This window comes from Aquarana catesbeiana, linkage group LG01 (genome assembly GCF_042186555.1).
Source record: "Aquarana catesbeiana isolate 2022-GZ linkage group LG01, ASM4218655v1, whole genome shotgun sequence".
In the NCBI taxonomy this organism is placed as follows: Eukaryota; Metazoa; Chordata; class Amphibia; order Anura; family Ranidae; genus Aquarana; species Aquarana catesbeiana.
The window spans coordinates 491,554,127-491,579,288 of NC_133324.1; the positions used below are offsets into that span (position 1 = coordinate 491,554,127).

Genomic DNA, 25,162 nt, shown 5'->3' on the forward strand with positions numbered 1-25,162 from the left:
CATGTCTCTGGAGTAATTGGTCACCATGAAAGCAGAACTTCTGGTACTGCGGGCTGATTTGCTCAACTAGTTCCAGGCCTAGCTGTCTGCTCTTATTTCTGACCAGTAGTAGTATGTAGGGCAGTGAACAGAGGTCAGTAGTATGTAGGGCAGTGAACAGAGGTCAGTAGTATGTAGGGCAGTGAACAGAGGTCAGTAGTATGTAGGGCAGTGAACAGAGGTCAGTAGTATGCAGGGCAGCGTACAGGGGTCAGTAATATGTAGGGCAGTGAACAGAGGTCAGTATTATGTAGGGCAGTGAACAGAGGTCAGTAGTATGTAGGGCAGTGAACAGAGGTCAGTAGTATGTAGGGCAGTGAACAGAGGTCAGTAGTATGTAGGGCAGCGAATAGAGATCAGTAGTATGTAGGGCAGCGTACAGGGGTCAGTAGTATGTAGGGCAGCGTACAGGGGTTAGTAGTATGTAGGGCAGTGAACAGAGGTCAGTAGTATGTAGGGCAGCGTACAGTGGTCAGTAGTATGTAGGGCAGTGAACAGAGGTCAGTAGTATGAAGGGCAGCGAACAGAGGTCAGTAGTATGAAGGGCAGCGAACAGAGGTCAGTAGTATGTAGGGCAGCGTACAGGGGTCAGTAATATGTAGGGCAGTGAACAGAGGTCAGTAGTATGTAGGGCAGCGTACAGGCGTCAGTAGTATGTAGGGCAGTGGACAGAGGTCAGTAGTATGTAGGGCAGCGTACAGAGGTCAGTAGTATGTAGGGCAGTGAACAGAGGTCAGTAGTATATAGGGCAGCGTACAGGGGTCAGTAGTATGTAGGGCAGTGAACAGAGGTCAGTAGTATGCAGGGCAGCGTACAGGGGTCAGTAGTATGTAGGGCAGTGAACAGAGGTCAGTAGTATGCAGGGCAGCGTACAGGGGTCAGTAGTATGTAGGGCAGTGAACAGAGGTCAGTAGTATGTAGGGCAGTGAACAGAGGTCAGTAGTATGTAGGGCAGTGAACAGAGGTCAGTAGTATGTAGGGCAGTGAACAGAGGTCAGTAGTATGTAGGGCAGTGAACAGAGGTCAGTAGTATGTAGGGCAGTGAACAGAGGTCAGTAGTATGCAGGGCAGCGAACAGAGGTCAGTAGTATGTAGGGCAGCGAACAGAGGTCAGTAGTATGTAGGGCAGCGTACAGGAGTCAGTAGTATGTAGGGCAGCGTACAGGGGTCAGTAGTATGTAGGGCAGCGTACAGGGTTCAGTAGTATGTAGGGCAGTGTACAGAGGTCAGTAGGATGTAAGGCAGTGTACAGAGGTCAATAGGATGAAAAGAAGTGTACAGAGGTTAGCAGTATGAAAAGCAGTGTATGTGGGAAAACTTTCATTCAATCAGTCGCTGCAGCGCTGAACAGTGTATTCTGACAGCAAAGTAGTCCCACTGTCAGAATACAGTAGCACAGTGGGGAGGATTCCATCATCAACCTCACTTGTGTGGATCATGGAATCCATTCTTTTTATAATCTCTCCCAATGATTAATGCCAACAGCTATGGCTGCTGGCAGTAATCAAATGTACAAAAAAACCAACAAGATGGTTGCACCCATATTGATTGATTGATGTATCAACTTGGGTACAATCAGTCTGCCCATACGTGGATCGTACTCGGCCAGTCCCTGCTGAACCAGACAAATTTCAATCTATGTATGGCCAGCTTAAGGATCTCAGAAAGAACAAGGTTTATGCAAACCAATAACTCAAATTATTTGAAATTAAATCATTTGCCTATAAGGAAAAATAATCTACAAGTGACATAGATTTCAAACTGCTAATTTGTCTAGCACTGGCCGGCCCAGCAAATTTAGTTCCAGATCTGACCATCTGATACAAAAAGGAGTCTTCAATAGTTACACTACAGGAGTCATGTAATCCTTTCAACAGTTGGGGTCAAAGTGTGTGCATCAACAATCAGAAAGATTGCACCATCTGAACTGCATGGTAGGTAAAAGCCTCCAAGCTGTCCAAGAACAATAGAGCAAGGCTACAGTTTGCCATTTAACATACAGGCAAGGCCTTCCGGAAAAATTAGCTGTGGAGTGAAGATGAAGTTGCTTGGCACACTTTCCGTCAGAATTTCCGTCAGAAAAAACTTGGATGGTTTTTCCGACGGAATTCCGCTCAAGCTCAATACACACGATCACACAAAAGTTCTCTGAACTTTCGACTGCCAAGAACGCGGTGATCTACAACACTAAGTACAGCACCACGACGAGCCGAGAAAATGAAGTTCAATGCTTCCGAGCATGCCTCAAATTGTTTCCGAGCATGCGTGATTTTTTGCGCGTCCGAATTGCATACAGACAAACGCATTTTCGGATAGGAACTTTTCCCAACCGAAAAATAGAGAACATGATCCCAATCTTTTGCTGGCTGGAATTCCGCCAGCAAAAGACCGATGGAGCATACACAAGGTCGCATTTTCCGACAAAAAGCTCTCATCGGAGTTTTGCTGGCGGCATTTCCGATCGTGTGTACGCGGCATAACAGTAGACATGTTTGTTTCCAGAGAAAAACCTCATACAAACTGTGGTCTTAGGTTCCTTTGCTGCTTTAGGCAGCTTGCATTCACTGGAATCAACTAAGAATCCTTAATCGTATCAAAGTGTGCGTGATAGAAATGAAGCACACTTGCAAATCCATTAAGGATTGGCTAAAAATGAAGAATTTGAGAGTATGGACTGTCCTAGTGAAAGCCATGATTTGAATCTCATTAAAATAGTAGGGGGGGAGAGAGATTTCATATGAGCAATTCACATCAGAAAATTCATAGACATCTTGCGGCTGAGGGAATTTTGCATGGAGGAGTGGTAAAAAAGTTTATGTCAATGGTGGGCAGTTATTTAAGACACCGTCAAGAAATAATTTCCGCTAAGGGGAGGGACCAATTTGGGTGTGCTTAGTTTTTCCATGGTAAGTTACAGCTATTGATATTTTCATTAAATATAGTATATGATTGAACATGCACATTTTACTTGTGTTTTTATTTACATATATCACCTTTATCCGTAGTTGTGTTTACATAAATATATATATTTATTGAATTGACAAAATGGTGTCATCACTGAACTTTTAAATTGATTTTGTTTCTCCCTTGCAGAGACGGGCTTTTCCTTCCACATTGGCTATGGTGTAGAACGCCATTGCCACTGAGGGCGGCAAAAAGTTTCAAGTGTTCTGGATTTCACGAGAAATCCCTGCAGTATCCAAGACACTTGATATTTTTGCTGCCTCTAGTCAGCAGGGTGGCAGAGGGTGCCTTGTGCTCGAACAATTTGCATTCCAGCAACTGACACTGTGGAAAGCTATTGCAAATCAACAGTTCCTCTGATGCAGAGCAACTACAGGCTTCCAGCCAACAAAGGCATCTCCTCCTCCATACCCTTCTCCACCTAACACTCAATGTCCACAGGTACAATCATTACTTCCTTCATTCAACCCCACCACTATTGACAAGGTTTCTAAACTTTTCTCTAGCATCCACCTAACCACCTGCCCCCTGGATCCTGTTCCCTCGCAAATGTAGATATAGAGAGATGGGGGTGGAGACTGCAGAGGGGCTTGTGAGCAGGAGGCAGAGAAACAGCAGTACACTGATTTCCCCCCAGTGATTAGCTGTGCAGGAGGGGCGTGTCAACACAAGTCTGATCACTGGTGTACAGACAGGCTGCGCTTCCAAGTAGAATGCAAACAAGAAAACTCACCACACTGAGATGGATGTGCTTCCATGCCCTGGTGTGGTCAGTCAGAAATAAGAAAGTAGGGGAACTGGCAGGTACACTAGGTATTTCACACAAAAGGAAACGATGCAAACCCCCCCCCCCCCCCAAAAAAAACAAAAAAAAAAAAACAAAGTAATTGGTAACAGGCACATATAAGAAATATGAAATGTTGGGATAACATACACTTTAAGTTGTCAGTGAGGTAGAAATAATTTTCATATTACACAGGATTTGTATAGTGTTAACAATTTGTGCAGCACCTTACAATATGGAGAAAAACAGCAGTTCGGCCTTGTGCACACTGCAGCTTTTTCTGCTCTAAAATGCAGCCCATTGTTTACAATCTGCCTGTACAGACAGGTGAGTAAACAAGTGCTGCGTATTCGTGAGCAAAAGAAAATAAAAAATAGAAAAATCTGTGTTCCAGGTCAGTATTTTGGGCAAATACGTGCATATGAGCATAAGGCCTCATGCACACTGGACTTTTTACAGCTGCTGTTTTTGGCTTTGAGTGTTGTTTTCTGAAGACAGTAAACTCCCCAGCATGTTATCTTATGACTCCATGCACACATAGGTTGTTAACAGCGTCTTTTGGCAGGGGCGTTTTCTGGCTGGAATAAACCCAGAACTAGTGGGTTTTGAGATGCATTTTTCAGCTGTACAAACGCTTAACTGAGAGGAATACAGAGGCCACTATTGCTGATCTCTTAAACAGGCTGGCTTCCCTGGCTCTTACTGGTTCCAATACGTTCTGGGTCAAGGACCCAGGACAAGCCTTCAGCAAGCAGATTGAGACAAAACTCAGACCTCCTGCATGGCATACATTTACTGAGTCAGCCAGACAGCTAACCTTTTCAAAAAGGAGAGTTCAGCTATGGCAACCTATGTATTTCCTTAGTGCAGGTTTCTATTATAGGAAGAGCAGGTATCTCCTTGCTCATCGTCCTCAGATTGATGGCAGACTGTCTATTACCAGACAGACAATTTTTCCCACAGACACTCTGATAAATGAATCACTGTGTTTCTCTGTGTCAAGGTCTACTGCAGCCAGAAATAAGATTATACAGATTCTGTACAATCAAAGTCTAATCATGGTTTAATATCATACATTTAATACTTTCTAATCTAGTCTACCGCATTTCTTAAATTAGCGAACATGAGAAATGGTAAGACCTAAACACATTATAAAAACACACCAGATGTAAATCAGGAATAGGAACCATAGGGAAGGTTCGATTTGTCAAGCATGAGTAATTTTAGCACTACAACAACAAGCATCACATTGCACAGAAATCATTAGGGTAGAGGAAGCAGTAATTATTTATGGACATCACTCTGCTATAGGATAACATTGAGTAAGTCAGGAAAAAAGAATGCATTATCAATATCCAGCATATTCAATTTATCCTGTACAAAGCTTATATGTTTCAATCTGTGCAACTAATAGCTTTAGTTGTGGAAATGTTCTGTTGTTAATTTGGAAACACTCAGAACAGGAAATTATTATTATGAAACATATTATTTAAAATAACATTAAAATACATAAAAAGTTAAATACAAATCAATTTACAATTCTTAGCTGATCTCTCTCTCTCACTGTACTCTTCCAGCTTCCACACTTTGATAGTAAGGCCTCATACACACTGGACGTTTTTACAGGAGCTGTTTTTGGCTTCAGAGTTCAGACGTTTTTTTCTACAGTCAATAAACTTTCCAGCATGTTATCTTGTCCATGTACACATAGACTGTTATCAATGGTTTTTGGCTGGGGCGTTTTTTGGCTAGGAAAAAACCTGAAAACTACTGGGTTCTGAGAGGAGTTTTTCAGCCGTTTCAGCTGGAAAAACGCTCTAAAAACGTTGATAAATGCTCAAAAACGCAGCTCACCAACGTTTAACGTTTTTGATCCATTGAAGAAAAAAAAAAAAAGTAAAAAAAAACGCTAACGCTGAAAAATGCTAAAAAACGCTATTGCAAAAACGTTGAAAAACTCACTGCAAAGCTACTGGCGTTTTTTTAACATTATAACGTCCAGTGTGCATGAGGCCTAATAGGGAAATCTCCTGAGCATAGTGGACTCAGGTGCGGTCTATGGAAACAGTAGCAAGATATACCAAACATGCAGAAAAACGTGTTATGGTTTGCAACAACACTAGATTATGGTGACAGATGGATTATTTTACTTATTTCCTTTTTACTGCACTGTAAAGAACAAAAGTAACTAGAAAGCCATTCCGCTCACTATTCCGTGAGAGTACTTTCACTTTCTCTTGCTTTTCCTTTTTGCAGTCATAAGGAGTGAAATCAAGTGCTTGTCCTGGGTCACATTGCTCTCCTAGAGGGTGTAACTTAAACTCCAGATTTTTATTTTCTTATTTTTTGATAATTTCATGGTTTACTGGCTAGTTGAGCAGTAAGCTTAAAAGAGAAATATGGGATTTGGGGTTTTTGCAGACTTATACTTAGCTGGATGCAGCATCAATCCGATGCAGCACCTGTCCCCCGCCAACTCTAACACTGAGAACGGTGGTGTTTCATAGCTCGGTTCTCAGAGCCCTCTGCTATGCACCCCCCCCCCCCCCCCCCCCACTGCTCACTGGAGTGCTGGGCTGTGGAGGGGATGGAGTGGCCAACTCAGGCTCTCACCAGCTCGCTGAGAGGCTGAGCCGGGTGCCAGTCCAGGCATGTAGGTGGATCCCAATCATATGGTCGGGATCTTACCTGAGCCTAGACTGGCTCTGTGATATCAGCTGACAGCAGGCTTCAGTGTCCTCCAGGCCCTATGCACGTATGGTGCTCTATCTAATTTTAAAATTAGTCTAATCTAAAATCGGCAGCTCTTAACATTACGTTCCCTCATTCGGAACTGCTTTCCATGTGCACCCACCTCCCTTTTCAATTGGCCAACAAATCGATTACGCATCTGGGGGTGCACGTTACCTAAATTGGGGACATTTCCTGAACTTCGCACCTCTTAGCAAAATCAAGCCGAATCTCAAACAATGGCATTCCCTGACCCGAATGTGGTTTGGGTGCTGCAACACCCCGAAAATTACGGCTCTCCTGTGGATCTTGTAAGTGTTGCAGGCCCTGCCGATTATTGTTCCTATGACCTTTTTCAAACAAGTGCAATCTCTTTTAAGTGATTTTATCTGGTCCCATAAACCTTAGAGACTGAGTTTGTCACTTCTCTCCCTTTCTAAAAGGAGAGGGGGCATAGGCCTCCCTGATGTCTATAGATACTATAGAGCAGTGCATCTCTCGAGGGTGGTAGATTGGAATAGTAATGAGGGCTCTAAGCAGTGGGCCTCTCTGGAGAACCCCTCCGTTCTTCTTCGATCGTCACCATGGCTTTTTGTTAAATTTCCTGCGGACATGTGGAACCAAACTTGATTGGTGCCTCTCTATGGATAGCGAGATCCGTTTCCGTAAACGGATCTTTCCCCGTTGCCCTCGACCATGACACCGGTACTCGGTAACCCTGACTTTACACCTGTGTTCACAGACACCTGAGAATAGGCCAACAGGGGAAGGTGTGCATTCTGGATTTTTGGCCACATGGAGGGTTTCCTTCCCAGGCCAACATTAATCAGGCTCTCAGAACCTCCCTTGGACTGTTGGAGTACCGCCCAACTCAGACACTACTTGCAGACCTTTCAGAGATCCATTATTTACCACAGTCACTTACACCATTTGGGTCACTCTGTAGGAACAGGAAGCCGACCACATACACACACTCTCTTTATGCTATGGTTATCTGGCTGCCCCCTCTGATGACCCACTTCCGTCGTTCTTACATCAATGGGAACTGGACCTGGGGACTAAGTTTACACCCGCTCAAGCAGACAAGATTTTTATGTTGGCCCACAAATCATCCTTAGCTAACCAGTATCAAGAGGTGGGGTATAAAATTCTCTTGAGATGGTACTGGGTACCTTACTTGCTCCACAAAATGGATAGCAGTGTTCCGAACATATGCTGGCACAGCAACAGAGCAGTAGGTACGATGTTCCATATATTCTGTCAGTGTCCACTTCTGGGGTCTTTTTGGGAGAATGTGACAGACACCATTAAACATCTGACATCAGTGGAGGCATCCAGCGGCATGCCTCCTGCACCTGACGGGGAAACCCATCCGGAAATACAAAAAAAAAAAAAAAAAAAATCACTCACCATACACCTGGTGAATGCAGCTAGAGCCTGCATCCCTTCACTCTGGAAGCAGACACAGCCTCCCAACTAAGGTCCTGTGGTATACTAAAGTTAATGATATCTTACACATGGAGGAACTAACTGCCACCCTGAACAATACGGATAAAGTTTTCAGGGGGTGTTGGAGGCCCAGGAGATATTTCACCTGCACAGATGGTCATTTGCAGTCTGTGGCCAAAACTGAGCCGGTTGCTGGTCAAGCCATCTGTTAGTTGTTTCTTTGTCTGGGGATAGCTGGCGATGCCTGACCCCTGGAGGGTGATCCCCTGGTTCCCTCTTCCTCCACCATCCCCCTTTTTCTCCTACTCTCCCCCCCTTGATCCTTCCTTCCTCTTTATTGCCCATCTCTCTCTTCCCTTTTAAACTGGTTACTATTCTTTAGGCCCCTTTCATACTACTGCGACTTCGAAGTCACGCAATTTCAGGGAGACTTGGTCTCTGGACCTCAAGTCGCATCAAAGTCAGACCAAAGTAGTGCAAGAACTATTTTGAAGTTGCACAAATATGAAAGGAGCTCATTGGAAATCAGGGGTACGACTTGTCATGCGACTTTGCAGTCCCAAGTCGCACAAGTGTAAAAGGGGCCTAACAGAGGAATTTACTAATTTTACCTTTGCCCTGATTGAGTTAATGATGCGCTATTGTTATACTTGTATTTGAGTTCCCACCAGAAGATAGTTTGTATTTCTCCACTATTCTTCTATGTGTTTTATGTGCACATTATAGGACGAGTTTAGATTATACGTTTTACCAAGGCTAGAATAAACACTGACATCAGGTAAGCCACAGTGGAAGCCTTGGTTTGTCCTTTTTTCCTTTACATTTTTCTTTTTTTTTATATGGTTTTACATTCTGATGGTCTATTCCTTCACCTGTTCATAATTGCTGACCTGTTGTAACATTGACACGATAGTCATGTCTTTTACGAGTACTGTTTTTGGCTATGGTCGACCGTGTTCTTGTTCGAACTTATGAACCATATTGTAGTAGTCATCAATTTAAAAAAAAAAAATTTTTTTGAATTTCTTTCGAATGACAATTTCAATGAATGTTCTGATGAGGACTTTCATACAAATGTACGAATAATCTTACAAATGTTTGTTCAAAACTCTTAGCGTATGGCCAGCTTTAATCAAAGAGACTTTATCAGAACGTTAAAATCGGTAGCAGATCAACAGGTAGTATTGCTTACATATAAATTTATATTAGCTGATCTTTTTTACATTCATATCAAGAAAATATTACAAAGCCTACAAATCCTCTTAAACAGGATGTAAAGGATAATTTTTTTTTTTTTGTACTTACCTGCTCTGTGCAATTGTATTGCACAAAGCGGCCCTCTTTCGGGGTTCCCCCACCGGAGCTTCTCAGTTCCTCCTCTTCTCTGTGTGCCCTCATAGGAAGCTGCTTCCTATGGTGGCGCACCTGTGGGCTTGCTTCTGAACCGGGCTGTGTGTGTCTATTGACATACATAGCGCAGCTCAGCCCACTTCCCACTTCATTCTCACAGGATTTGATTGACAGCAGCAGGAGGCAATGGCTCTCACTGCTGCTTCCAGAAGTTCACAGCATTGGATCAAAATAGGACTCATGGATATAAATATGGGGGGGTGGGGGGGGGTAAAGGGGCGATATAACTGCTGGAACGTTTTTACCTTAATACAAGGAACACATTAAGCTGAAAAATGTCCAGCTTTTACAACCACTTTAAAAAAAATTAGCTACTGATCGCGCTTATAATCCTAGGGGGTGCAGGGGCCCGAATTCTGCCCTGCAAACTAGTTTTTTTTATGCATACACAATTTAGTATTATCCGTTGGTTTGGTTCCACCTATCTCCAAAACTGTGTTTAAAGTAATAATGTAGCAGTCACATCATCTATAAAAGTTTTTTTTTTTTTTTTTCGCTGCAACCATATATAGAGACCTGTGAGAATAATTAACTCCCAGCTTTAGGGAATAGCAACGTGATACAATTTGCTGTCAGTTACCTATTGCAGGAAGACAGACTGCGTATTGACTTTCTTGTTACAGATTCATAAGACCCTTTTCACACTGAGGCGATGCGCTGGCAGGACGTTAAAAAACTCCTGCAAGCAGCATCTTTGGAGCGGTGTATACACCGCTCCTAAAGCACCCCTGCCCACTGAAATGAATGGGCAGCGCCGCTGAACTGCCGGCAAAGCGGGTCACTTTAACCCTTTTTCGGCCACTAGCGGCCAAAAACCTCTGCAAAAACGACGCCTCAGTGTGAAATCAGCCTTAGATATTAAAAAAAAAAAAACACATACTATATAGATCTGCTTAGCTGTCCGCAGTTTATAAAATGTATAACAATGGTCCGCAGAATCACGCATAATACAATTTCCCAAAACACACCAACATATAAGCCAAATTTTACATATATCACGCTACAATTGCAGGTTACTAAAACTTCCACAGAAATTTGATTAAAGATGTCCCATCCCAGGCACCAGCATGTTATACATAGTTATACTAGTCCAGCTTGGACCAATGTAACTATGTATATACCATGCCTGTCCAATGCCTCTGAAATCTGGAAATAACTGTAGTAGACATCACTACTCCAGCGATCCCCACTTGGCTTCTGGGTCACTTGCTGAGTGGCTGGCTTGATGCATAAAAGATTGGCCACTCATTATGGGTGCCATTCAGATAATGCTGCGCTGGGAGGTGATGTCACAGAAATCCAAAGTCCTCTTTTTTGCTGTATTTTTTCCCATTAAAGTAGAGTCACACTTTCAATAAGAGTACAGATGGTAAATGGAAACCAGGAAAGCTCACAATCCCTCTCCGCTCAGCTCTGCTGCTAGATTTTGGCATATACAGTAAGTCCGATAGAAAACAGCGAAAAGGGGGAAAAATATTGTCTACAATAAATTACATATTTTGTATATGTGGTGTTGTACCTCCTAACCTGCTGCCAATGGCACCACATTCTAGAACAAAGACCCTGGTATCAAGAAGCAAGGAGTAACACAGTAGTTATTTCAATGACAAAACGTTTTTGTGGTTTGGTTTATCAAGAATAAATGTATTAATTTTAATATGTATAAAAAAATACTTTTGGATTAAAAAAAGAGGGTATATATTAACCCCCAACCTCAGGGGATACACACAGATAAGTGTATTTGCATACCTGAAAAACAAATGGAAAACATAACACAAATACATATAAACGCCCGGACGCCAAGTCTCTCGACACACAGGGCTGTACCACGGCAAAATCACTGCTATCTATAATGTCTCCAATCTGCACATTCTTTATCCATTGGAATTGTAGAAGTAATTGGATATTCCCAATGGTGGGTAGATGTATTTAATAACTGCATTCTCCACATTTCATATCCATAATTATGTCTTTCCTATACTGTAGAGCAATGTCATGAATCCAAGTACAGTCGATTTAGATGTGCAAATGTAGCTAGCTGGATCCATTTGTTATAATGTCTCTAAATGCAGCAGAACTAAAGCAGATTGTTTTTATCAGTTGGTTATAGCATACAGACAGTCAGCAAGCAAGCATGGAAAGGCAAGTCAACAGCAATATATTGCAGAGCAGCAAACATATACTGTAGTTTGTCTTGAACCCTAAAGCCGCGTACACACGATCGGATTTTCCGACGGGAAATGTGTGACGACAGGCTATTGGCGGAAAATCCGACCGTTTGTACGCTCCATTGGACAATTGTTGTGGGATTTCCGCGGTCAAACAGTGGATGGCGGACGGACAAATGTCTGTTGTCAGATTTTCCGAGCGTGTGCACACTAGTCTGTCGGACAAAAGTCCAAAGTACAAACACGCATGCTCGGAACCAAGGACGAGCCAGAAGCGGTCGGTCTTTTAAACTAGCGTTCATAATGGTGAATTGACATTCGTGATGTGGCAAATTATGAAATCTCCAAATGCAGCGCATATTCTCTTCTTCTTTAATGGGATAATAATGAAGCTGCTTTGCTGGTGATACTGATATGGAGTTATTGCAAATACATTTTCAAAGGATTTTTTTTTCTAATGATATCAAGAATATTATTATTATACTTTTTTTTTTTTTTTTTTTTTTTTTTTTTTTGGGGCAAGTTACCACAACACCATTATCCCATTGTTTTTAAGATCAAAGATACAACTATGTTGGTGTCCCTTGTTAATTTTACCTTTTTATTTTTTTTAAATGTAACTGCCTACTGCCAAACTGCCATTTGACGTAAAACACATAGCCAAATATTACTCTACACAATTTTTTATTGTGCATTAAAAAAAGAAAACAAATAAAATTAGACATGCTATCTGCCAATAGAAATTAACCAAAAAGTGCATTCTATGCATCCAAAAATATAGAAAATAATACCAAATCAAATCATTATTACACCAAAAAATTAACCAAAAGCCTTATGCATGTTTCCTACTTTTTAATATAGGGGGTCAACAATGCCAAGAGTTGGTGAAAGCAGGGGTCCGTCAACCGGAGAAAATTCCGAAAATCATCAGGATTAATCTCCTGGAGCTCCTGCAGAAAAGGCATGTGAAATAATTGGTCATGATTAATAAAGCAACCAATTTTTTGTCCAAGAAATCCTCCTCCTCCTGTTCCTAGACTGGACTTGGGTCAAAGCAATAACTCCAAGGCCAATAATAAATAACACGTTATCTCCTCCGATTCCGCAACATGTCTGGTTGACGAACGACCGTTGAGAAACTAACTGAAAAGCGCGAAATGAAAAGCGCGAATCAACACTCACCAAACTTCTACTAATACGAAATTAACAGAAGGAGCCCAAAGGGTGGCGCTAAAGAGCTTAAAAACCACATAGTGCGTTACTACGTTCGTGTTTGTTGGCCGACATTTCCTTGCCGTTTGTATGTGTCAGAGGAGGTCTCGGAATGGACTTGCTATTGGGCACTCTGGTGTGCGCCGGTTCGCGCTGGCGTGCGCCGGTTCGCTCCGTTGTGCGGGTGCGCGCCTGGGTGCGTCGGCGCGGGCACGCGCGCGGCGCCAATCACCCTATTTAGCTTGCTGGAACTTTCTGCTCGGTGCTGTCCGATCTGCAGCTCCCAGTTCCTGTTACCTGTTTGCTTGTTTGATCTCCTTGTGACCCCGGCCTGTCTTTGGATTCTTCTCTGCTATCTGCCTGCACCTGACCCCGGCTTTCCTTGACTACGAATCTGCCTGCTCCTTTGTACCACGTTGCCCACCTGCTGCCAACCCTGCCTGTGACCCGAACTTTGAGCCTGCCTGTTCCTCTGTACCTTGCTGACCGTTTGTTGCCAACTCTGCCTGTGACCGGACCTGCCCTTTCTGCACCTGCTCTGCACCGGTTGCCTATGCTCCAGCCTGCTAAGGACTTCCAGACCATTTGCATCAGGATCCTGGGCCTTACCTCCGCAAGTCACCCGCCAGGCTTTCTTACCACTCTGCGCTCCTGTGCCTTCTGTTTACCCTACCAGGGAGCGGGAACCAGATACCTACGGGAGGCCTTCCCCTGCTATATCGGGTTCGTCAGTCAGGTACATGCAAGTCTGACAGTATGCTTGACAAAATCCAGGCACACGCCTTCGGACAAAAGTCAGAGGTTTTGTCTGCGGAAAATCCGATCGTGTGTACGAGGCGTAAGGCTTATGGCCCCTACTAGATTATTTCCTCACTTCTCAAAGTATTAAGTAGATGTATTCAACAGCTACAGAATTCAAATATCATATTCGCTTAAACGAGGTAGTTAGGGCAATTGGTTATAACACATGAGCAGCCCGCGGAAGCCAGCCAGGAAAACCAAGGGAGCAGCAGCATGTAGTATGGCAGCATACAGTGTAGGTAGCAGCAACAGCAACGGTTAGCTCTCATCAGTCTAAGCCTAAAGTTTTTCAAGCCCTGCTTAAGTTCCTTTCTCACAGCCGCTGGTAATGCTGTAGGTAAGGTGCATAAGTCTCCATACACAGTGACAGCGTGAATGTGTATATGTTACTAGCACTTGCGGGCAGTTCGGGATAACTCTGTTCCTCTCATGGCTCGTCTACTCCGACTGTACAACTGTGGCCAAAAGTTTTGAGACTGAAATATATTAAATTTTCAAAAAGTCTGCTGCTTCAGTGTTTTTAGATCTTTTTGTCCGATGTTACTATGGTATACTGAATATAATTACAAGCATTTCGTAAGTGTCAAAGGCTTTTATTGACAATTGTATTAAAGTGGATGTAAACCCTCACATATACCCAGTAAAGTCACAGTCTGTGCTAGAGGCTTTGACCAAAAAGAGAGAGGATTTGAAGAATCTATTTCATACCGAACAAAAACATCAATTCCATATTATAGCTCAACGTACATGCGAATGGGGTAACAAAGCCGGTAGATTACTGGCTCGCTCTCTGCAACAAAAAAAAAGCTGCAACCTTTATTGCTAAAGTCAAGTCCAAAACTGATGAGTTAGTTCATCACACCCCTGCAATAGCGGCAGAGTTTCGATCGTTTTACCAGCACTTATATCACGTTCACCGACACATACCCGACCAAGTGACCCGATCACAGGCCATACAAGACTACCTAGCACAGGCCAAACTGCCTAGGTTAGCAGAGGACACGTTAGCTACTCTAGATGGTGCATTTACCACGGAAGAACTATGTAAAGCACTTAAGGCCATGGCCACGGGCAAAGCAACAGGACCTGATGGGTTTACGGTCTCATACTACCGTTCCTTCGCTGATATTTTACTCCCACGGTTAGCTAACTACGCTAATTCAATCCCGTCTGGTGATCCCCTAAGACCGGAAACCCTACACGCACATATTACCATTATCCCCAAAGCAGGGAAGGATCCTAGTATTTGTGGTAGTTACCGACCCATTTCCCTTTTGAATTTGGACGCTAAATTATAGGCAAAGCTCATAGCCAATAGACTTCTCCCCTTAGTTCCAAAATGGGTCTAAAATGAGCAAAATCGTGCTCAGAAAGTCGGCCATCAGATTTAGGCTTCCTTTCAGGTGTATGGCTGACAGGGACCCCAGATTCTTCTCTGCCCAGATTAATATCGCCCGAGCCAAGGACAGGAGAACCCTGCTCCTGGTACCTCCCTGCTTTTTTTCCTAGGCGACCACCATGGCATTGTCGCACAAGATCTGAACGTGCTGACCCTGATCTCTTCCTGAAAACAGAGAAGCCCCATCCAAATTGCTTTCAGTTCTCTCCAATTGGATGATGATCTTTTTGCATTGAACTTGTCCAGATTCCCTGGGCAAAACGATCTTCCAGATGAGCCCCCCTCCCCCAGGAGCTTGCATCTGTCGTTAATCTTTTTGAGGCAGGGAATACCAAAAGTTGGCCATCGCTTAGGTTTAACTGGTTCCTCCACCACCATAACTTTCTCCTCACTTGCGCTGGAATCTTTTCCAAGGGTTCTTCGTGCCTCCAGTTTTGAAGAATCACTTGCTGCAGATCCCTTGAGGGAAGACGGGCCTATTGAATAGCCGGAATGGAAGATGTTAGAAAACCCAAAGTCGACATTGCTGACCGTACTCTTACTGGCGAGCTTATCTGGATCTGTTTTATTGCCCCTAGGATTTTTTCCTTTTTCTCTTCCGGCAAGATGCTGTACCCCAAAAATGTTATCACTTGAGAAGGGACAAGGTTTGACTTCTCCTCGTTCAGGATCTAACCTAGGTCTCGCAAGTGGTATTTCGTTCTGTTCAGATTCACCAGCAGCTGATCTTTTGAGCTGGCGAAAAGACGCAGATCGTCCAGGTATGGAACCATCATGATTCCCTGGCTCCTCAAAGGCGCCAAGGTTTCCACCATGACCTTGGTAAAGATCCTCGGAGCCAGGGATAGACCAAAAGGCAGGGCTCTGAACTGCAGAGGAGTTATCCTGCCTTCTAAGCTGATTGCCAGATGCAAGAAACTCTGGGATGCTACCACTATTGGAATGTGCAGGTAACCATCTCTGAGGTCGATGGAAGCCATAAAACCCCCCCTGTAAGTAGTTTCCTAACGGAGTAGATTGTATCCATGCGGAACCTTTTGTAACGAATGGACCGATTCAGGAGTTTTAGGTTCAAAATTAAGCAAAATTTTCCAGAGGGTTTTTTTTTTTAATTAGAAAAATGTGAGACTAAAACCCTAGACCCTCCTCCTCCTGAGGTACTGGAATAATTACTCCCTGACACCTCAGGTCTTCTAAAAGGGATATCAGGGCTAGGGCTTTGTCCTGTGCTCTGGGGATCTGGGTCACAAAGAAGCGGTTTGGAGGTCTCTCCGAAAACTCCAGCCAGTATCCCTGGGAGATGATGTTCAGGACAAACAGACTGGAGGTTACTGCCCGCCACTGAGGAAGGAAGGCTAGAAGTCTCCCCCCCACAGCAGGACCACCGTCACTGGCTTTTAGCTGGCTGTTTGGGACGTCTGAACAGAACAGCCACCCTACCTCTTCCCCTCTGTGTACCCCTTCTTATAACCTGCCTCCCTGGGGGCCTGGGTTTGCTGAAGAGGACGAAAATTATATTTGATTAAAGGGGTCTTCTTTTTTCGCTGGAAAAGCCTTTTTCTTGTCTGCGGTCCTATATAAAATGGCCTCCAAGTCAGGGCCAAAAAGTAGGTCCCCGTTAAAGGGGAGACCACAGAGCTTCACCTCAGAAGCGGAGTCTCTGGACCAAGTTTTTAACCAGAGTGCCCTTCGAGCTGAATTTACCAGGGCTGAAGTCCTAGCGGACATTCTGATTGATTCAGCTGAGGCATCCGCTAAATATCCCACTGCCATTGACAGTACTGGGATGGTATCTAACAGATCCTCTCTGGAGCTGCCACCCTCAATGTGCTGCTTCAACTGTTATAGCCAATGCTCCAAGTTTCTGGCAACTATGGTTGAAGCCATGGCCGGTTTAAGATTTGCCATGGATGAGTCCCATGCTTTTTTTTTTAGAAGGGAATCGGCACGTGTAACCATGGCATCCTTCAGGATGCCCATGTTTTCTTAAAATGCTAAGTCAGTATTGCGAGAAACCTGGGAAAATGCCACATCTAACTTCGGCCTTTTGTTCCACACATGCGATTAGTCTTCCTCAAAAGGAAAGCTAGGCTTGAGAGATTTTGATAAAAAACTGAGCCCTTTCTGGTTCCTTCCATTCTTGCCTGACAGCCTCTGAGAGGACTTTGTGTACTGGAAAAACTCTGTTTAGTTTCTCCCAAGCCCTCAAACATCTTATCATGCAGGGAAAGATTGACTTTATCTTCCTGGATGCTAAGAGTGGTATGAATGGTTGTAATTCATCCACTTCGTCCAAAGATAACTTATATCTAGATGCTCTTCTGTCCGACACCTCCTTATCCTCATCCCCTGAGGCTTTGGGTGAGCTAGCCAAGCTTGCGGCTTCCTCCTATGAATCACTGTCCTCCCTGGAAGTGGATGGCAGAGGGCTGGATGGTCTGGCTTGGCTTCCTGATTGAAGTGCCGGGTGCTTGTCCAAAATGGAGCGAAATGACTGGAAAGTATCCGTAAGTTCCTTCTGTAAGGAGACTAAAAACTCTGAGCTGACACTTTGCAGGAAGGGCACGTTTTCTTAGAAGAGTTAGGGGGTATGCTTAGTTTTTTCCCGTGCTTTCTGTAATTAAGAACAGAAAAGGCATCCCATTAGGATCAAAGCATTATTCCTAATCTCCCCTTCCTCCAAAATCCAGAACCCCCGAAAAGGGAAAAAAAGAAAAAAAAAAAAAAAAAAAGGGGGGGGGGGGAGACCAACCAAACCATGGTAACCGAAGGGACATGGAACAAAAGTCCCCAAGGTAGAAGAATCTGGAGCCTCTGGCCCAGCTTACCTGGGCTGGCGCTTGAGGCTCCTGTTCCCGCCATCGCTGCTAGCTCCGTCGACTCCATGCTGCAGCAGGAGAAGCCGCTCTGCTGTCAGTTTTTTTTAAAATGCCCGTTCTCGTCTCTGGGCACAAGTTGTAACCTTTCTTCATGACGCCATGGGCTCGCCGAACACATTAGACTTAAAACAATGTCTCCTCGGGCTGTTACCTAATACTATCGATAAACACACAAAAACGTTCCTACATGAGATGCTGTTCTCAGCACAGAAAATGATAGCTAAGAACTGGATGAGACCCCTGCCCCCTAAATTTGTAGAGTGGAAGGTGGATATAAACAACACCCTACCATACAAAAAATGTATACATGTCAACAGAGGGTGCCCGGCCAAATACAGTAAAATCTGGGAATGATGGCTACAAGAATCCGACACCTGTTCATAACATAGCTTGAGCTTCTCTCACCATTTAGATATCTCACTGTTGGTCTCTTATCTCACGGTTAATGAGGGCGAAACCCACTGTTACTTCCTGGAGCAATCTTCCCATGTAATCACAACACTTTAAAATCGGTCTGGAACAGGTATGCAATTGATGTCTACACACATGTATGTTATGTTTTACACTCTAGATGTATGTTATACCATGTATGCACTTTTGACTAAACAAAACTTTGTTTAATATAAAAAAAAACTCCAAAAACTCCCGTTCTCCTCGCCGCTGCAAGGACCGAAGTCTACGCCAGCCCCTCCAATGTTCCACAGGCCAGAAGCTGTGTGCCTGGACGGAAGTTCCGCCCACTTCCAGAAAGGACGTCGCCCGCCAACCAGACCTGGAACAAACGGAGACCCGAGAAGCCCCGGCTCCATGCTCTAGGAAGGGTAAGGCTCTCCTGGCCGGCCCGAGCTCTCGCCAAGCGGGGAAGAAGGGGGGGTTTTCCCCCAGAGTTTCCCCCACCCTTCTGGGGGGATGCTGGGATGGCCTAGAGGACTGCAAGGTCCAGGATGGAAAAAAGAAAAAAATTTAAGGTGAGCCATGCACCCCCACACAGGACCACTATCAGGAGAGAGCACAACCCACCCACAGTTCCTCGCAGCGCTTCCACCAATGCGGAGGAAACACTACAACTGAGGCCATGGTGGAAGGGGGCTGCCTTTAAAACAATTTGCAGCGTTTCCTGGGAAGTTGGGTGGAGTTAGGCTCTCTCCAGATGCTGTCCTGAAAGACGCTTTGAGAAACATTTATTATTCCGTATGTACCATAATGACTACTTGGATTTATAAAGTCAATATTATCGTGAAACCAGTAATAATGGTAACAATACTGCATCATTTCCATGAATTTTGGATGGCTAAGCAGGATTTTGGTGTTCCATGTATCAGGATATTTTTAAAGAGATACGGATAAGGGTAATGTGGGATATCAAGCACATATAAACTAAAATAGAAAAAACAAATACGTGAAAAGTAAAGAGGGGAGAGGGGGAGCAAAAGAGACAATAACACGACAAAGACTCACATAAAAGACAGTCTAAAACAAACAATAATAATCAGAAGCAAAAAAGTCCAGGGGTAGAAATTGGGATACAATTAACCCATTCTATATCTACTTAAAGCGGAGGTCTGCCGAAAAAAAAAAAATATTAAAAGCCAGCAGCTACAATTACTGCAGCTGCTGACTTTTAATATATGGACACTTACCTGTCCAGGGAGCCCGCAATGCTGGCAGCCGAAGCCGATCTGTCCATCGGCTCTCGGCTGCTACCGCCGCCATCCTCGGTAAAGGAATAAGGAAGTGAAGCCTTGCGGCTTCACTTCCTGGTTCCCTACTGCGCATGCGCGAGTTGCGCTGCACGTCCTCACTGGTCCCTGCTGTCTTCTGGGACCTGTGTCTCTCCCAGAATACAGCGAGGGAGGACAGAGTAGGCGCCGGAAGTGTCGTAGGTCACCACGAACGCCGCGGTGATCTATGCCAGGAAGTGGGAGCAAATACCTGTATTAGACAGGTATCTGCTCCCTCCTCCCCCCTGAAAAATGCCAAATGTGACACCAGAGGGGGGGAGGAATCCAAAAAGTGTAAGTTCCATATCCAGCTAATCCCAGCTCGAGCTTCCAAGGAGATCTACACATATGAGTGGTTACTGGCTACAACAGATTACAGACATTATAGATAACAGCAATTTTGCCATGGTACAGCCCTGTGTGTCAAGAAAATTGGTGTTTGTATGCAATTGTGTTATAAGTTTTCCATTTGTTTGTCAGATATGCAAAGTTCTTATGCACCGTATTTGTTTGTGTGCATCCTCTGAATCTGGGGGTTAATATATACCCTCCTTTTTAATCTAAAAGTATTTTTTATACATAGTAAAAATAATACATTTATTCTTGATAAACCCACCCACAAAAACATGTTTATCTTGTCTCTTGATACAAGGGTCTTTGTTCTAGTGTTTGGTTGTTTGGCTACAATGACAACACCCTACTAGTGAGTGGAATTTGGACTAATTAGGTCAGGTAATTTATGCCTTTTTACTTTTGTTTTTGAGTTTGCCAATGGCACCAGCCCACAGGGGCTGGCCCATATGTCAAATACAGCCTAGACAATTTTTACAAAAAAAAAAATTAGATTACATTTTTCTTAAACATACAATATTTTTTCCACAGAATTTTTAGCCAATATAAAAAAAATATATAAAAAAAGCTTTAACTGACATCTGATTGGTTAAGAGATATTACCTATTATATATATTATTTGGCAGCACAGTGGTGTAGTGGTTAGCACTCTCACCTTGCAGCAATAGAGTCACTGGTTCGAATCCCAACCACAACACTACCTGCCTGGAGTTTGCATGTTCTCCCTGTGCCTGCGTGGGTTTCCTCCGGGTACTCCGGTTTCCTCCCACACTTCAAAGACATGCTGGTAGGTTTATTGGCTTCTGTCCAAAAACTGGCCCTGGTGTATGGGTGTAAGTTGGGGACCTTAGATTGCAGACCCCTTGGGGATGTGTGTGGAGCACTGCATAGATTGATGTTGCTACATGGGTACCCTAATTATATATATAGATATAGATATATAGTGGATGGGCATCTGGATGGGATGGGGACAATTGTGGGTGCTCATTCAGGTTGAACTGCATGGACTGGTGTCTTTATTCAATCTTACTAACTATTACCGCACTGCATTCTTAAACCATGCCTAAACCAAATACGTGTCTAATTAAAATTTACCTTCACACCGTAAGGCCAAACTATCTTCCAGAAGTTTTCTACAGACTGCGCAGAACTTCTTTTTGTGATGTCCAGGTGGACGAAAGCAATGTGAAACAGGAACCTGTCAACAGAATTGTAAAAGTATGGTTAAACTTGAGTTTAGTTATATTCCGGAAAACATTACAAATACAACAGAAATACAGCAAGTCTGCCTGTTCTATAGGCACCGTTACAAGCTGCAACGAGTCTAACCACAACAGGTGATTCAAGAAATTCCTGCATTATTGCGCACAGATGAAGGACATAGATACAGTTTGCTCAGAAGTTTTTGTTTGGTTTACAGAATACAAAAACAGCCACTTCTCCAGTGCTTTTTTAAATTGCATCCAGAATGCATGCACATTATTTGATATGTAATCCAATGGACCTAGTTCACACCAGTGCAGTCAGTTCCAGTGCTTCCAACAGAAGTACAGCCTGCTGCATTTGTTTCACTTGGAATGTATCAAACCATGTGTAAATGCATATCATTCTGAACGGAAAGGATTTTTCAAGTGTCAAAATGCAAAAAAAAAAAAAAAAAAGGAAATAAAGCACTGAAACGCATTCAAAACACGTCAAAAACATGTGTAAACGCTAGGGTGTTTCATTTTCTAATGGAAAAAAAATAAACTGTAAAATGTTTGTAGACTTTGCTTACGCCCCGAGTCTGAGTGATGTAAAAGATATATATGCTAAATTTCAAGAAGATTGGATAATATTAAGAGGTTGTACACTTTAATCTGTTTTGTAAAAGTAGACAAAAAATAAGATTTTTCAATGTTAATTACTTTTATTGGGAAAACTAGAAATCACAAAGTTAAAATACTATTAAAACTATACACTAAGATTAATATGTAATGATTAATATTACACTAAGTAATATGATAGGCAAAACATGTGTTATATTAATCAATTTTGAACGATGCTATCCCTTGTTTTGTTCGCTTGGTGACGACTTTTCTGTGATGCTCAACTACCCTCAACAAGAATTGTTTTTGTTGTTCATCCCTGACCGATTCGTTATATTTTTTATCAGAGCAATTCCTCCTTCTGCGGTATCATTGATATCACCTTAAGAGCGTTCACATGACAACCTTAAGAGCGTTCACATGGCTTCTTAGAGAATCACTGCAGTATTCTGTCACGTTGTGGATCCCAAACAATTCAAAGAACGTCTTTGTTTTATTAGTAACAAGATGGCTCAGGTCTTTTCCTTCAAAAAACATGTTTTTACCCTCTAATGGTCTCACTTCCTTTTTCTTTGCAGGTTTGGTTTCTAAATTTTTAGTCATATTTTCCTTAACAGCCTGAGTAATACATTCGTCCAAAAAAGCCAATCTTACGTTTGTTTCTGACAGATACCAAAGGTGTCTCTTAGCAACTGTGAGAGCACATTTTTTTACGTCTGCATCTGGGTAAGTGCTCAAAAGCTGTATCATATCCAAATCATTCTTTGGAGCCCATCGACTTACAATTGCTTCATGCCAAAAGTGAACATATGAGGCTGACAAAATGTGCAACCCGTTTCATTCCTTCCAATTGTCCTTGAGGAATATTCAACTGTTTAGTGAAGAGGACAATTTTAACCACAAAAGGACCAGCCTCGTTTTGAATGTTTAGGTGTTTACATGTTTAAAACAGGTTTTTCTGCTAGAAAATTACTTAGAACCCCCAAACATTATGTATGGTTTTTCTTCTAACACCCTAGAGAATAAAATGGCGGTCGTTGCAATACTATTTTTTGCACCGTATTTGCGCAGCGGTCTTAAAAGAGCACTTTTTTTGGAAAAAATTCACTTTTTTGAATAAAAAAAATAAGACAACAGTAAAGTTAGCCCAATTTTTTTTATATTGTGAAATATAATGTTATGCCAAGTAAATTGATACCCAACATGTCACGCTTCAAAATTGCGCCCGCTCGTGGAATGGCGTCAAACTTTTACCCTCAAAAATCTCCATAGGCGATGTTTAAAAAATTCTACAGGTTGCATATTTTGCGGTACAGAGGAGGTCTAGGGCTAGAATTATTGCTCTCGCTCTACCGATCGCGGAGATACCTCACATGTGTGGTTTGACCACCGTTTTCATATGCGGGCGCTACTCGCGTATGCGTTCGCTTCTGCGCACAAGCTCGTCGGGACAGGGGTTTTTTTTTTTTAATTTTATTATTTATTTTACATTATTTTATTTATTTTTACACTGTTTTAAAAAAAAAAAAAGGTGTCACTTTTATTCCTATTACAAGGAATGTAAACATCCCTTGTAATAGAAAAAAAGCATGACAGGTCCTCTTAAATATGAGATCTGGGGTCAAAAAGACCTCAGATCTCATATTTACACTGAAATGCAATAAAAAAAAAAAAAAAAAAAGTCATTTAAAAAAATGACATTGAAAAAAATATGCCTTTAAGAGGCGTGGACGGAAGTGACGTTTTGGCGTCGCTTCCGCCCAGCAGTGTCATGGAGACGAGTGGGCGCCATCTTAGCCTCACTCGTCTCCAGGCACACCACAGGGAAAGAGGCGATCGCCTCCGCCACTACCGACGGCTCCGGTAAGCGGCGGAGGGCACCGGATCGCGGCGGGAGGGGGGGGCCCGCCACCGATAAAAGTGGTCTCGCGGCGAATCCGGGGGAGGGACCACTTTTATCTGAAAGCCGGCCGCCGCACGAAAACGGGGATACCGGGGTTATGGCAGCTAGCTGCTGCCATAACAACGATATCCCCATCAAAGTTTGGATGTACATCGTCGTGCGGCGGTCGGTAAGAGGTTAAGTGCATATATTGCCTTTGCCATCCACCTTGCTTGATGCAGTGCCCCTGGAACTGAAGTCGTTTTTAGACCAACCTCCTAGGTACAGGAGTGAGAGTTGTAATAACTCTTTGTAGTCTTCTCTTGATGAATTCCGTCTTTTAGGACATTCTGGATGTAGTTAACGATTTTCACTCGTTCTTCTAGAAAGCCTTGAACGAGACTTTCTTCATCCAGCATTGTTGTATATGACTTCTTATCAAGTGAAGCCCACAGACTTTGATAAAAGTGATGTGTGCAACCCCTAAATATTATCCAATCTTCTTGAAATTTGGCATATATATCTTTTACATCGCTGAGACTCGGGGCGTAAGCAAAGTCATGTGTAAATCACATCTTTAGAAAAATGAAACACCCTAGTAAATGCGTATGAAAAATGCATCCAAATGCAGAAATTGTTGTGGTGTGAGCAAGCCCTAAAGGAGTTGTGCTGAGTCAAACTCCAGGCAAACAGCTAAATACACAGGTTTAAAAAAAAATGGGTACGGTGAAGGACCCATTAAGGTCGTTAATAGACAGACCAAAACCAGGAAGTAGAAAAGTATAAATTTATTACAAAATAACAATAGTATACACATAATAACAATACATATGAGGCATAAAAACCATATCTGATACCCTAAATAATACAATTGTATGGACTGGTCACTATCCTGGTGCAGGATGGACTAGTGACGGTCCACACAGTGTATAATGCATATACATGGAGACAAAGGTCCAAAAATCAAATTTCTTGCACTTGATTATATTGGCCCCACATCACGGGGAGGTGATTACAATAAACTATTTTTGCAGACTTAACTCAGAAGGAGATTTCATCTGAAGGCCACCACGGCTCCAGGATTCGATGAGGCCTTCAATTATAGGACCTATCTTCCAGGATTTGAGTTTGGAGTCTGTGAATTGGATATGTAGGGTACAACCTAACATAGTCCTCTACTCTTGGCAACAACCGATTCCATCTATACCTATCAATGGGGACTATTCATATCTCTATATTGGCACAGATAATCTCTATATAGGGTTTTTTTTACCTACCAATCTTAGCCATGTATATAATCTTTTCATATTACTATCTACTGTCCTACTGGATGTTTTGTATAATTATCCTGTCTAAAGAACATCTCAACTGTTTTGTAAATTCTATGGATGTAACTTGTTCTGTGATACAGACTCTGTAACATTCTTCATACTGTCCCACAGTTTAGTTCAGGTTTTATGTTCCCCCATGCCATGTTTATCCATATAGGCTTTAACATCATGTCTAGTAAATTTAGTAAATCTAGCAAGTTCCTCGCCCTAGTTTGGCTCTGGTGTTGACGGACT

At 43.0% G+C, this 25,162-nt stretch overlaps 1 protein-coding gene across 1 annotated transcript in view; it reads right to left on the reverse strand.

The window, feature by feature from the left end:
• The window catches only part of DGKQ (diacylglycerol kinase theta), a 268,833-nt gene that overhangs the window by 146,002 nt on the left and 97,669 nt on the right, over positions 1-25,162 (reverse strand). The window contains exon 3 of the mRNA XM_073591922.1: positions 21,003-21,105. Coding sequence (XP_073448023.1) covers positions 21,003-21,105 — 103 coding nt within the window. The remainder of the gene's footprint in view (positions 1-21,002; positions 21,106-25,162) is intronic.